The sequence below is a fragment of the Erythrolamprus reginae genome, chromosome 2 (assembly GCF_031021105.1).
Source record: "Erythrolamprus reginae isolate rEryReg1 chromosome 2, rEryReg1.hap1, whole genome shotgun sequence".
Taxonomy (NCBI): Eukaryota; Metazoa; Chordata; class Lepidosauria; order Squamata; family Dipsadidae; genus Erythrolamprus; species Erythrolamprus reginae.
Window position 1 is genome coordinate 153,651,862 of NC_091951.1, and position 14,928 is coordinate 153,666,789.

Here is a 14,928-nt window from a genome sequence, read left to right on the forward strand (position 1 = left end):
GTAAAAATTTTAGATTTGCAAGATTTGTACTTTAGATAATGTTAGTCATAATTGGCACTTCTTGTCTAGACCAGTGTTTCCCAATCTTGGCAACTTGAAGATATCTGGACTTCAACTCCCAGAATTCCCCAGCCAGCATTTGCTGGCTGGGGAATTCTGGGAATTGAAGTCCAAATATCTTCAAGTTGCCAAGGTTGGGAAACACTGGTCTAGACCACCTCTAAGGGTTGACAGGTGTTTAACTGAACATTCCTCAAAAACTGAATTGCCTGCTTAATGGCGATTTCCTTTTTTGGATCTCTTAGAGGGAAGTTTGCAACTACGGAGCGCAGCACTGTCTCGGATCTGCTGTCCTCGAGTCTGAGGAGGTGATGCACAGGCTGCCTCTGGGCGAGTACGAGTAGATCCCAGCCACCTAAAGAAAAAGAAAAATCCTCAGAATCACCCAAGGAGAACATGGTTAAGCAGATTTTCAGTTGACCATTCATGTCCTTCCTTTATTAATTCACTAAGTACCATCCTTCCCATCTCCCCGCCCCAACATACTTTTGAGGAATTTAGCAAGATGGGTGAGATCGGTACTCTTACCTGCGCAAAGGTGCTAACCGACAAGAACAGTGCCAAGGGTTGTTGGACAGGGAGAGTGTCTCGAGACGGGTGAATGGAAAGCTCCTGGGAAGACTGGAAATTTTGTTCTGCTCTATATGAATGTTCTTCAGTGCAGTCGTCCCAACGAATGCTTTATCTGAAAACTGAAGCAGAGGAGCAGGTAGTAATAAGGGTACATAAATCAAAATCATGCTTATTCCCTAGTTGTAGTTAAACAATCAATTTTGGGTAATGGTCCAAAATTATAGAAATTAAGGAGAGGGAAGGCAAAACCGTAGTGCAATGTCCAGTGGTCATTCTTCCTGATTTCTGTCTTGCTTGGTATTCTGTTCAAATGTTGTCAAAATATTTAGGGGATGGGAATCAGAAGAAGTAGTAGAATGGAACACTCTTTCCACCGTCTGCAACTTTACACAACTCACTCCTTGATGTATTTACTGACCCCTCACATCCTGGACACAAACTGTTTCAACTCCTACCCTCAAAACGTCGCTACAGAGCACTGCACACGAAGACAACTAGACACAAGAACAGTTTTTTTCCGAACGCCATCACTCTACTAAACAAATAATTCCCTCAACACTGTCAGACTTTCTACTAAATCTGCACTTCTATTCTACTAGTTTTTCTCATCATTCCTATCACCCATTTCCTCCCATGTTGACTGTATGACTGTAACTTGTTGCTTCTATCCTAAGATTTTTATTGATACTGCTTCTTCATTGCTTATTTGACCCCTATGACAATCATTAAGTGTCGTACCACATGATTCTTGACAAATGTATATTTTATTTTATGTACGTTGAGAGCATATGCACCAAGACAAATTCCTTGTGTGTCCAATCACACTTGGCCAATAAAATTCTATTCTATTCTACTATAAATACATTAAAAATTAATATATGCCAAGGAATAATGGCAGATCCTGATAGTTACTTTCCTAACCATGGGAAATGTTCCACATTTCCATCCTTTTGACAACAAGCACTCTTAAGAAATAAAACACCATAATATTGAATTGTATGAGGTGTTTTCTACTGTGCTAAAAAAGAAACAAGCATGGATAGAAATGTGTTAAAAGGCTAATACTTGGCAGTTTGTTAAATTCTTTACTTTGGTCATAAGTCCTTTACTGTTTTAAAGGAAAGGTGTTCTTCAACTTCTCCCATTTGTTTTTAGACATTGCTTCATCCTAAACCAGCAAAAAGGTTTTTTGGCTTCTAGAACTGAAATTCTTTCTGGCATCCTGTTGCCACATATATAGAGAGGAAAATTTGTGGAGACTCAAAAGGGCTGCAGACTTGGTCAGTATCCAGTGAACTCCCAATGGAAAGTTACACTTGGCGTTCACATAGAAGCAGCAAGGCAAATTTCCAGATGCTCAGATTCCTCTTGGTCATTCATTAGTGCTGAAGAATCAAAATGTTTACATCCTAAAGTCTTGCTTTCAAAAATTTAACTCTCCTGTGGAATTAGGATGGCAAAAATAAGGGAGTTAATACAGCTATTCCTACTCTTTTTCTTTAAGCCTATCTCTCAGTATATTTTTAGTTTGCAATAATTGTTAGAAAGATAGCACACACTCTCTTGTAAGATACACACACACACACAAACACACATACTGTATATAAACTTATTGATAATGACTTCCATAATACTTTTTATTCTGCCCACTTGATGTTTTTCCAAGGAAATGAAAATATACACAAAAGTTCTTCCAGAAGAGATTTTTAAAAAATCTTATAATCTTTCTTCCTATATGGAAATTTATCAAGGATTAGCAGACTCTAAGCTTCATAGTCTTCCATGGGCGTCCCTTGTATTTTCCTATTGCTGCTTCAGTCCTTTATCTTTTCACAAAAATTCCGATCAGGGAGGAAAGAAAATGATTGTACCGTTGATCAAGAAACAGCTTAATGAAACAGATTTCCAGAAACTCCTCTACGTTTCTGTCCCATTTTTCAAAGCACACGTCTTTAAAATATTTGGATGTAATAGAGCATTTCTCCCATTCCAGCATTTTAACAATAAAATATTCATCCCTTCCAATCTGATAGTATTGTAAAATCAAATTATTCAAAATACTGGTTTTCTGTAAAATTGAATAATGTACTCCCTGGCAATGACTACTTCACCTTTAACAACAACAACACAAGAGCACGTAATAGATATAAACTGAATGTAAATCGCTCCAAACTTGACTGCAGAAAATACGATTTCAGCAATAGAGTGGTCACCGCCTGGAACTCATTACCTGATTCTGTTGTTGCTTCCCCACCCCCAAAATCTTCAACCTTACATTATCTACAATTGACCTCTCCCCTTTTCTAAGAGGTCTGTAAGGGGCGTGCATAAGTGCACCTTTGTGCCTAATGTCCCTGTCCTACTGTCTTATTATCCTTTCTATTACTACGTTTTACTTATGTTATGTTATGTTAATATCTACTATAATACAGTGGAACCCCGACATACGAGCTGCTCTACTTACGAGCAACTCGAGATAAGAGCTGGGAGGGGAGAGATATTTTTGTTCTACTTACAAGCCCAAATTCGGGATACGAGCGCCAAGGAGCTGTCTCCTGAAGCCGAACGCTAACTTCCGCGTTCGGCTTCAGGAGACAGCTGCGAAGCGGCGCGCGTGTTTTAAAAGGTTGCAGCCGGCCTGGGGGGCTCGGGGGGTGCTTGCAGCCGGTCTGGGGGGCTTGCCAGCACCCCCCCGAGCCCCCCAGGCCGGCTGCAACCTTTTAAAACACGCGCGCGGCTTCGCAGCTGTCTCCTGAAGCTGAACGTGGAAGTTAGCTCTTTTTCTTTCTCTCTTTTACCTTCCCTTCCTCTATTTCTTCTTTTCTTTCTCCTTCCCACCTTCTTCCCTCCCTCCCTCCCTTCACTCATTCCTCTCTTACTCTCCCCTTTCATAAGTTTCCTTGCTTCCTTCCTCTGTTCCTGTCCCTTCCCTCTTTCCTTCCTTCCTTCCCACCCTCCGTCCATTCATTTATCCCATTCCTCTCTTGATCGCTTAAAGCCGGTCCCTGGTGCAAAAAGGGTTGGGGACCTCTGTCCTACAGGATTGGGTGGCAGAGAAGTTGAACATATGTAAATTTAAAAGTTTAAGAAAGTTTACAAGTTAAGTGAAAGAAACTTCATTATTCATTTATATGTACATGTACATTTCTTCATTAAAAACTTGTCTTTCTGCATAATTTAGACTAACTTTGTGAGTTTTTTGAGGGCTGGAACCAATTAAAATTATTTACATTAATTCCTATGGGGAAAAGTCGTTCGAGATAAGAGCTGCTCGACTTAAGAGCCCAGGTCCGGAACGAATTAAACTCGTATCTCGAGGTACCACTGTACTATACTTGTTTGACAAACAAACAAATAAATAAATAAAATAATAAAATAAAATAAAATAAATTATAGGGCTGCCCAAATTAGGAAATCGCAGTTTGGTTAAAATATTTTTTTAAAAAAACATTAAAATATATAGAAAAAATATAAGATGGAATTAATTTGTCACAGATCTCTCAGAAACTCCAGATATATAGTGGGAAAAGAATCCAAATGGTTATTAGAATGCAGTACTGCAGGCTACTTCTGCTGCCTACCAGCTGCCTGCAATTGGCAGTTTTAATCTCACCAGGGTCAAGGTTGACTTTTCAGGTTGGTAAAATGAGGAGCAAGATAGTTGTGGGCAATATATTTGTTATGTATTGGTTCTCAACCTTTCTAATGCCGTGACCCCTTAATACAGTTCTTCATGTTGTGTGACACCCCCCCCAACCATATGTCTAGTGCCAATTCTCCCAACAGAGCTTTAAGCTGATTGGCTGGAAGGTTAGAGGGACACCCCCACTGTAAACGCCTGATTGGTCGGATTATAAAAATATGTTCCAAGGCGCCAGAATAGAAGCTTTAGTAAGAACTGAAGCATCTATTCTGGCGCCTTGGAACATATTAGGAAACACCATGGAAAAAATTGTCTTTTCCCATAGTCTTAGGTGACCCTTGTGAAACAGTCGTTCAACCCCCAAAGGGGTCCCGACCCCCAAGTTAAGAACCACTGGATATAATGTTAAAACCTGCTACAGTGAAACTAGCCTTTAGATGATCATAACTGTCAACTCCAACTGTTTTGGAAGGAAACTTAGAACATTTATATTTGGGTGGGCTTTTTCAAAGATTATGATTGGTTATGGCCCTGTCCTTTCCCTTGGAGTATTGGTTTAGACTACTGTGTATTGGATAGCTTCACAAACCTGTTTTGATGATATTCTACTTCATTTTTTAAAAATATTTCCATTTTTTAAAAATATACCAAAAATGTGTGGAATATGATAGTGAATCCCTTTAATGGGCATCTTGGTAGATTGGATTAATAACTTTGTACAAGATCATAACCATATTTGCTAAAATCTGTCAAAATTAATCTATTGGCAGTAGAATTAATAATTAAAGAAAACTTTCTAGCTTGACTATTGTCTTGGGGCTAATTCGGACTAATTTACTGTGCTGTAGAATTCTTTCCATGTTATGCATAAAACATACCACTTAAGCTCCTAATAATTGTTTTAAGTGATTACTCCATTCTTTTTCATTAGGTCTGTCATCCACTTGTAAAATGTTGTCATGTGAAGGAAAATTCAGCTTGCTACTGACTATATGCATTGAGAACAGATACTTAGTGATAAAAAAATTGCTGCCAGAAATAGGTACTCCTTTGTGGAGTTTCTTATTGCTACCAGTTTGTCATGGAAAACTGTATATAATTGCTAAGGCAAAATAGAATAAGAGTGCAAGTTTGAAGATTAATCCTGCAGGGTAATCTAAGAGGAAGTAGTTATTTCGTATGTTATTGTAAAAATATGGATATTGTTTTATTTGTTTGCTTATATACAAATTTTATTATTTTGACAAATAACTTAAGTCAATGAACCTACTCAACATACCTTCCTCCTATTTCCCCCATAATTAAAACCCTGTGAGATGGCTTGAACTGGCTTTCATAGCCAAGGCAGAATCTGAACTCATGGTCTCTTACTTTCTAGCCCAGTGCCTTAAATACTAGATCAAACTGGCTTTTCATCCTACTGTAGTGGCCTGGAAGGTAGTACATCTTGCAGACTTCCAACACACTTAGAGGTTTCTAGGATAATGTGACCATATGTGGCTAGTACCCCCAAAAAATCCAGAGGTTTTGAGTACTCCATTACTGGAAGTTTTTAATAAAGAGATGGATAGCCATTTATCTAGAATGATATAGTGTCTCTTGCTTGAGTAGGGGATAGGAGTAGAAGGTCCCTTCCAATTCCGGTATTCTGTGCTTTGCAACTACTGTATAATAAGATTGGATGGAGGAAACAATAATAAAATGTCTTTACAGATAGAATAGGGTACTGCTTGTTGAAATCACCATATTGGGAAATGAAACAATAAAATACCTGTGAATTGCAACTCCATATTGCAACTCAGTGGTCATAATCTCACTAAACTAACTTTTGCTTCCCCATGGGTCTGCCTTGTATCTCATTCCTTTAAAAGAAAGAGGGAAATCATAATGAGATACTGAAAAAGGCAAAAGTGCTTATGATATTATGGACAGCTCCTATGTGAATTTCTTTGGTGTGCCTTTTTAAAAAAAGCTAAAAACCTATGGGGTCGTTAAGTAGCAATCTTATTGGTATACAGTGAAGTTGAAAATGTGATAAATGATTCTGTATTGGAAGAAGTCATTAGTGCGTTGCACATTTCTTAATTCTTGAGTATCTTTTTTTTTAGAATAATACTTTTGCTTCATTTTCTTTATTTTATTGTGCACTGCGCCTTTTCCCACAAAAGTCTTTTGGAAATGCTTTATTCCTTCATATATCTCTGTTATGAGAGAACTTTTTAATGATTATACTCAGATTCTCATGAATTCTATTCCAAAATTCCCACACAGTTTTCCAAAATGCACAGAATTATGAGCAAGTTTTTAAGATTTTGTAAATGAAGAAAGGGCTAGCAGCAACAACAACAATAACTTATGTTTTTGGCCTTACTATATGATAGATTAGGATGAATGTGTGTGACTGCATAGTTAGGGGTTTTATTATATTATTAATGTCTTTTTAAATGGATTTAATTTTTTATTATTAGTTTTGTAATGTATTGTATTACTTCTATGTTGTGAGCCGCCCCAAGTCTTCGGAGAGGGGCGGCATACAAATCTAATAAGCTAAACTATTATTATTATTATTATTATTATTATTATTATTATTATTATGTCAAGCATATACATTATATAAGATTACAGAGAAAGTATAAACATGGTTACGAATCATGGACATTAGGACAGGGACAGTAGGCACATTGGTGAGCTTATGCACGCCCCTTACAAACCTCTTAGGAACTTATACATAGTATAAGTTTTGGGGATTTGGGAAAGAAACCACAGAGTTAGAGAGTAGGTTGTTTGTCTCTAAGTGGAGGGTAATGGATTGGTTAATGATTGATTCCATGACCTTGCAGTTGGAGAGATATAAAGAGATTGGTCTGTAATTTTCAACTAGCTGGGGTCTCTCTTTTTGAAGATAGGGATGATTGTGGCTAGTAACCTTTAACTAGCTTTAACATCTATCATCCTACGTATGTCTGTACTTTATTTTCCTTCTGAGTATTCTAATTTACTAAGCTTTTCATTCTGTCTTCACATTATGTTCCTTGAGCTTCTGGGGGATGATTGTTTTGCTGGTTTAGTGCACTTGGACAAATTCATCATGGCACTAAAGCCATTGGAAATAGTGCTTCTTATTTACCTGGAAAGCTTCCATCCTGCCGCTTCTCTTTAGTGTGGTTTCTTGTTCCATCCGGGACATGGTATATCTGACATGAGGTCATCCTGTTTCCTATTTACAACCAGATTCTCATATATCATCCTTCTGCACGAGGGACATGATTCATTCGTTGAGAAGAAGGGGAGTATTTTCTTGCTTACCTGAATGTCCCACTAACTTTCCAGAGAGAACAGGACTTCTTTGTGAAGTGCTGTAAGAGTTTCCTTTGAGAGATGATCAATAAACAAATCCCTCTTAATAAAGTGTAAGATTGGGGAGGAGGAGAAAAAGAAGACGTGCATCCCTGTGGGTGCTCAGTTTATCTGCCTCCAGTGTTCTCCAGGTAGTACTATCATCCACCTCTGTTTGAAAGTCACTACATTTTACCAACAAGTGATCAGCCCAGTATTTCAAGAACGGAGCCCAACTCTCCACACAACCTCACAACCTCCGAGTCTTCGGAGAGGGGCGGCATGCAAATCTAATTAATAATAATAATAATAACAATAACAACAACAACAACAACAATAATAATATTTGTCTCTTTTTCCTTCCTTCCTTCCTTCCTTCCTTCCTTCCTTCCTTCCTTCCTTCCCTCCCTCCCTCCCTGCCTCCCTCCCTCCCTGCCTCCCTCCCTCCCTCCCTCCTTCCCTCCCTCCCTCCTTTCTCTTTCAATACATGTCTGTGTATTGTACAGTGTGTGTGTGTGTGTGTGTGTGTGTGTGTGTGTATTGATGGAACTTATATATTAAACTAAAACAAACCACAATGTTTAGGTCCGTTTTAGTACGTTATATGAGTTTACCCACGGTAGTTTTTAAAAAGTGATTTAAGGTTTTACATGTTGAGTCAATCTAGCCAATTGTAGCTTAGTGAAAACCCAAAAGACACTTAGGGCTCATCCTCATGTCACCCTAACTGCAGCATGAGCCAAATTCTGGTGGGGTTGCCTTCGGTTTTTTAAGGTAAGAGCACTAGGCTTGTGTCAGTTTAAACTGGGAAAAAGAGCTGGGCTCTGTCAGCTGGGCAATGCTAGTTGTATATAAATACACACACACACATACATACATACATACATACAGATGGACTCTACATATTCTCTGTATCTATTTATACATATACACATGTTCTTATACGAAGTACTGTATAAGAGAGAAAAGGAGTAAATGGAACAGCATTGAGGAGCAAAAGATAAAAAGTTATCAGGTTCTATTTCTAGATACTGTACTAAATTTATCACCTGCTAGTAAGATTTGAGCTCATGAGGACATCACAGAAAGGCTATCAGATATATTCATGCACCAATTCTAGGAATGTGAGGAAGAGCCCTTAAATAATAAATCATGATTAAACAATCTCATCTAAGACTGTAATAAAATATTTGCTTATTACAGTTAAATAAATTATACGGGGCATTAAATATAAACTCGGTCCATTTCTCTTTTTCTCCCCTCCCTCTCTCCCCCCTTCTCTCTCTGTAATTTGTTCAGAGTATATAATAATTTCCTTTATCTAGGTCAGTAGTATGCCAGCTAATATCTAAAACAAAACTGATGGATGAATGCTCACAAACAATATTTCCCAGATGGGTTAAAGACAGTAAGGAAAAGAGGAGATGAAATGAGTAGCAAGTATGGAGGCAAGTAAGAAGTTCTGAAAATGAAGGGGAAAAAACAGAATTTGTTTAGCTTCTCTTACAGCGAAATAAAAAGCCCCTGTCATTTGACTACGGAGACAGGTGGCAATATTAATCTGATAAGTAAAATAAATAGAGTAAACAAGCAAACAAGCACAATGCAAGACTACTCTATTTGCTGTTTTTTCTCTGATCAGATTACTTTAATTCCTTAGACTCTAAATGCCGAGAACCACTTTTATTGAATAAAATTCCATGTAACCCAGCAAAACCTGACTGCCAATTTGGTAATTATAAGCACTTTTCTCTGACAGAGATTAAAGGTCTTATGTACATCTCATTAAATGATCAACAACTAATACCTGTGTGACAGTAGCCTTTTGCTCCAAAAAAGACATTTCTTTTACTTTCTATCGTCTTCGTACTGTTATCTGATTACTGTTTTCAGACTGCTGGGCTAGAGAATTTTGGGAGCTAAAGTCTACAACACCTTAAAGTGGCTAAGGTTGGGAGACAATGATTTAAGGTCATCTATCCTTTTGCTTCCATCTTTCATCTCTAAAATTAGCAGAGGCTGTGCTATTGAAAAGTGATGGTCCCTTAGTCTTTCAGCTCTGATATTACAAGACCAAGGGTGAATGGAAAGGAAAGAAGCAGCCCCCCCCCCCTCCTTTTCTCAGTTCCAGTCTTCTGGGTCTCCTCACCACAAGTGTGACCAGGCATAATCAACCAGTTTGGTCCCATTCTCTTTGCTCATCAGGAGATGTCCCCAGTCTCTGAAGACAAGTACCGGTAAATAACTATTTCAAGAGAGACACAGACTTATCTGTGGGGGGAGGAAATGTGGAGTTCCTTTCTTTGTAGTTTAACTTCTGTTTTGAAAGACTCCCCTGCCCCTTTCGATTGAGAGCTATATATTTTGTACCAGTCAAAGGTCCATTTTTTAGGACTCTAACCTAAATGTAAAGTTTTAATACTTTGCTTTTCCTAATTGTACTATTCTATTTCCTCTGCCACCCTCCCATCACCCCCAAATTAGATTATAAGGAAAAACTCAAAATAATGATAGTAGTATTGATTCCGGTCAGAGAAAGTAAAACGTTGTGCTTGAAAGTTTCCCTTCGAGGCATGGACTGAATCTTTCCCACCTGTATAGAATTCATCCTTAATTATTGATTTGACAAATGGACAAATGAGTTGACTCAGCCTTCCATCCTTCCAAGGTGGGTAACACGAGGACCCAGATTGTTGGGGGCAATATGCTGATTCTGTAAACCACTTAGAGAGGGCTGTAAAAGCACTATGGAGCAGTATATAAATCTAAATGCTATTGCTATTGATACATTGCAAATTCTAGAAAGAAAGAAAAAGAAGGCAAAAAACTCTGAGACATTCTTACCTTTTCTAATCCCATGTTGTCCATGCTGAGAGTCTCCATGTACCGCCCAAAAGATTGGAAGGCTAAATCTGGAATGGACTTTATTGGGTTGTTTGAGAGCTTCAGATCTTCCACCACCCTTAATTTGCTCATGGCAGCCACAGGGTAGGTGCTTAGCTGGTTCCTATCTAAGTGGAATATGGCTAAGTTTTCCACATCATCCAAGGCCCCAGGTTGGATGGAGGAGATTGAGTTATTAGAGAGATAGAGCCAGCGAAGGTTCATAGCACCATGGAAGGTTCCTGATCTCAGCTCTCGGAGCCTGTTGTTACCCAGCTGCAGGATGAAAAGATTGATCAGTGGAGAGAGGAGCCCCTTGGGCAGGTCAGATATCTTGTTATGATCTAGGTAGAGGTAAGTAAGTTCTGTCAGGTCATCAAAGGCTCCCATCTTTATGGCACTGATGTCATTATTGGACAGATAAAGGTAGACCAGCTGCTTCAGGCCGCGGAAAGCTCCACTGGATATTTCTTTGATGTGGGAATGTTGGAGGTGAAGAGATACAAGATTTTTCATCTCTTTGAAACCGTTGGTTGGCAGCACAGGGAAATTGTTCCTCTGCAGATTGAGAAGTCGGGTCTGCTCCGCTACTTTGGGAATCCTTCTCAATCCAACATTGTCGCATATGACGTGGTGGAGGTCTCCTCCATGACAGTGACAATTCTGAGGACAGGCCTGAAGGACGGGAAGAAGGCATATAAGCAAGGCGATGAATTTGAGCAAGATGTTTGACGGGCCCATGCCAACAGAGCTGTGGTGGACCTGCAGGAGGAGGGAGAAGGTTGAATGAAAGTAAGTCTACAGCATGTTGAACACAGCCCTATTTATAATGCTATTAAAGAGCAAAATCCTTCCCACTAACCACAGAAGTAGTCAGATGCTGACTTGGAAGTAACTGTTTTCAAGAACCTGGTGTGGCTTTAACCCTTTGACACCAAGCAGAGAGAGAGAGAGAGAGGATGCCTGATTTTCTCTTTTCGCAGCTTTAGTTTTCAAGCAAATCACACACAAAACCCCCCCAATGCTCTCTATATCACTTGCAGGAATTTAACTTTTCCTTAGCTATGTGCACAGAAAATAAGGGCTGTCCCCAGCTCCTTGATTTTTTAGTTATTGTGAGATTTCTTGTTCAGTTTAAAGTGACTGATATAAGAACCATGCCTTCTGGAGAGAAAATGTTTGAATTCCCTCACCGTGCAAAGCACATTGAGGGGGAAATGTCACAATATGTTTCATCTTACAAGTTTATTGGCTTCTATGAGTGCAATTCCCCATGAATGCAATGCACATAAAGATCATGTATCCTTTATGCACTATATGTCTGCTTTTGGGGTTTGGGGGGTTGTTGTTTTTTCTGATTAGAGTAACTTCATTAATATTTTTTTCTATCCTGCCTTTATAATTTTTACAAATAACTCAAGGCAGCAAATATACAGCATCCCTTCCTCCTCCTATTTTCCCCACAACAACATTCCTGTGAGGTGAGTTGGGTTGAGGGAAAGTTACTCAAGGTCATTCAGCTGGCTTGTACGGCTAAGGCCAGAATAGAACTCACAATCTTCCACTTTCTGGCCTGCCTGTTGCCTTAACCCATCAGTCCAAACTGGCTCTCTATCGATTACCGTGTTTTTCTCGAAAACAAGACCCTGTCTTACATTTTTTTGAACCCTGAATAAGCGCTTGGCCTTATTGCCATGCACTCAGAAGCCCGATTGGGCTTATTATCAAGGGGATGTCTTATTTTGGGGAAAACAGGCTACTTAATATTGGCTACTAAAATGTATTTTTCTAGTAGAATAGCTTCAACCTGCAGAATGAATGATTCCCCTTTCCTATTGCCCCTATATGTTTTAACCTTTGGTCTGTAGAGTAGGAAATTTCTCCTGAACAAGTTGTAGGGAAGGGGGAAGATCAGAAAGCTTGTAAGAAACATTACTTCATTTTCTTCATATTGTATTGTAAGGTCTGGCTAGACACTTAAGCCCATGATGAGCCAAAAGAAGAACTTAAGCGGAAGCTTGTGAGAAAGAATCAATATTTAAATTGCACAAAGCAAAAGCTGGGTAAACCATTCCAAACATATATAAAGGAGACATGTAAGGAATAGCCACACCTTGGAGAATGTATGGCATCCTTTTATACCTTCAAAGTACCCAATTTTGGCCCCTGCTCCATGCCTTCCTTGTAGCCCTGCATTGGCTGTGCAGAAAGGAACAGGAATTGAGGGCTTAGCAACAGAGGTATTTACCTGATGTAACTGCACCAGGCGCTAATTTGTACACAAAAACAAGATAAGAGAAGTGAGCAAATGGCAAAGGCAATTCTAATTCTTAGCAAAGCAATTCATACAGAAGCAAAACAGCAAGTTTTTATTATGTCCCAGTAATTCCACCTATTATTATATCCTTATTACTATTCCCCTTCAGTATGCAAGCCATTCCAATACAACTGCTTCGTCAGATTTCCAGATGAACTTAGTTTTCTTTTCTTACATGACAGTTTTATTAAGAATTTTGACAAGAATAAGAGTTATCATAAAGTGAAATTTTAAAAAAATCAAGAAAAAGGGAATAAGCGAGAAGCTATTGGTAGAAACAGGAAAAAAACATGACTTGCAGGTTTTCTTACAGCAGATACACACAAACAAATAATCCCAATCATCTCTTTAGGATTAAACCATAACATCCTTTTTCCTATATCCATCTTTCTTAGTTCTCATATACCTGTATTATCTTTTTCCTTTTCCTTTTTTTAATCTTTTGGTGTAAAAGAAAAGTTTTTTTAGAATAGTTCATTGTCAAAATATTTACAATAGGAAATTGTGGTCCCAGATTTTTCCTATTTTAATCTTTTTTATGGCCTGACAGCCTTCCCTTATTGTTAGAGATCCATTCATCTTCTCTTTTCATTTATCCATTTACATTGATAAATGTTTCTTTAAATATTCCTCCCGCTTCTGTTGGGTAATGTTGTCTTCTTTGTATCATTTTGCATTATATTGATCTTCTCTTTCCATCTATTTCCATTTCTTTTATCATTAATATAGGCAGCTGTTGTTGTAATAATAATTTTATTTTCTTACTGTAAAATATTTCTTTTTTCAGAATGTTCTAATGCCTTTCAATGTGAATAGAATATTGAAATATCTTTAGACTGCAATACTTCTTCATAAGTGCAGTGGTACCTCTACTTAAGAACTTAATTCATTCCGTGACCAGGTTCTTAAGTAGAAAAGTTTGTAAGTAGAAGCAATTTTTCCCATAGGAATCAATGTAAAAGCAAATAATGCGTGCAAACCCTTTAGGAAAGAAATAAAAGCTCGGGATTTGGGTGGGAGGAGGAGGAGGAGGAAGAAGAAGAGGAGGAGGACAGTCGTTGCCCAGAGCGAATGGAGCATTTCTTTTCTCTGGGTGCTGGCAGAGGTTTATTCCCTCTCCAAGCGCTCAGTGAAAGGAAAATGCTTTGTTTGCTCTGAACTGCCAAAGTCTCCTTAAGTGCCACCAAAAGGCTCCTCTGGCAGCCCAGAAAAGCCCGAGATGGCTGGGATTAAAGGAGGAATGGTGGGAAACTGGCCAGGCCTTCATGCCACTCTCAAATTTCCTGGGAATTTTTTCTGGGCTTGAGTTCTTAAGTAGAAAATGGTTCTTATGAAGAGGCAAAAAAAATCTTGAACACCCGGTTCTTATCTAGAAAAGTTCTTACGTAGAGGCATTCTTAGGCAGAGGTACCACTGTATTAACTATTAGAAGTTAATCCATACTGTTGCTCTAATTTTGAGAGAAAGGTAAATGCAGATAACATATTTTACTGCTTCACTCCAAACAAATTACATTTTAAGTGTATTATTTTGATTTAAAATTTATAGAAATAAAGGGGATACTTAAGAAAACACTTGTTAAATAAGTAGTTGATGAAAATTAAATGATGTCATCAAATTTAAGCATTAGAAACAGTGTAATATAGAAATATATGTGTGATTTTCTGAAGTTACTACCGTAAATATTGTCTTTATTAAACCTTCAGAAAGAATGGCCATCAGAGAGCATGGGTCAGAACATCTGGAGACATAGTTGGTCTATCCTGCCATTATGTAATATATAAAAGTCTGTTCTTCTTTAAGATGACCAGATTATAACTTCGGTAAAGCCAGACACCAATGGGGGGGGGGGGGAGACAGACGACGGACGACTGAAAAATCTCTACAGACTTTTACCTAAATGTTTGTTTTTGTATATTGCTTCCCAGTCCGGCACTTATCAATTTATTATCTTTACCGTTTTTGAAAAGCATAAAAACAGTAAGACAAGAGAAGAGAGCAAAATAGCGTGCGTATTCTGCTTTCAGGCTGCTTCTTATACTGGAAGCAGCAGTCTTTTCTCCCCAACGCTGGAGAGGTGTGTGCTCGGTCTCTTCTCCAACCCTCCGATCTGGAC

At 38.5% G+C, this 14,928-nt stretch overlaps 2 protein-coding genes across 2 annotated transcripts in view; one reads left to right on the forward strand and one right to left on the reverse strand.

The window, feature by feature from the left end:
• ACSF2 (acyl-CoA synthetase family member 2) overlaps positions 1–14,928 on the forward strand; it is a 92,233-nt gene that overhangs the window by 52,285 nt on the left and 25,020 nt on the right. The window lies entirely within an intron of this gene.
• On the reverse strand, positions 274–11,236 carry CHAD (chondroadherin). Its single transcript, XM_070735957.1, has 3 exons — positions 10,457–11,236; positions 589–752; positions 274–415 (listed from the first exon to the last, which is right to left on the reverse strand). The coding sequence occupies exons 1-3, from the start codon at positions 11,234–11,236 to the stop codon at positions 274–276; spliced, it is 1,086 nt and encodes a 361-aa protein (XP_070592058.1).

Coding starts and splice junctions, on each gene's coding strand:
- CHAD (XM_070735957.1), bottom strand. CDS start 11,236: ATGGGCCCGTCAAACATCTTGCTCAAATTCATCGCCTTGCTTATATGC. Junction 753..10,456: donor ACAACATGGGATTAGAAAAG/GTAAGAATGTCT, acceptor CCTCTGCTTCAG/TTTTCAGATAAAGCATTCGT. Junction 416..588: donor CGGTTAGCACCTTTGCGCAG/GTAAGAGTACCG, acceptor CTTTTTCTTTAG/GTGGCTGGGATCTACTCGTA.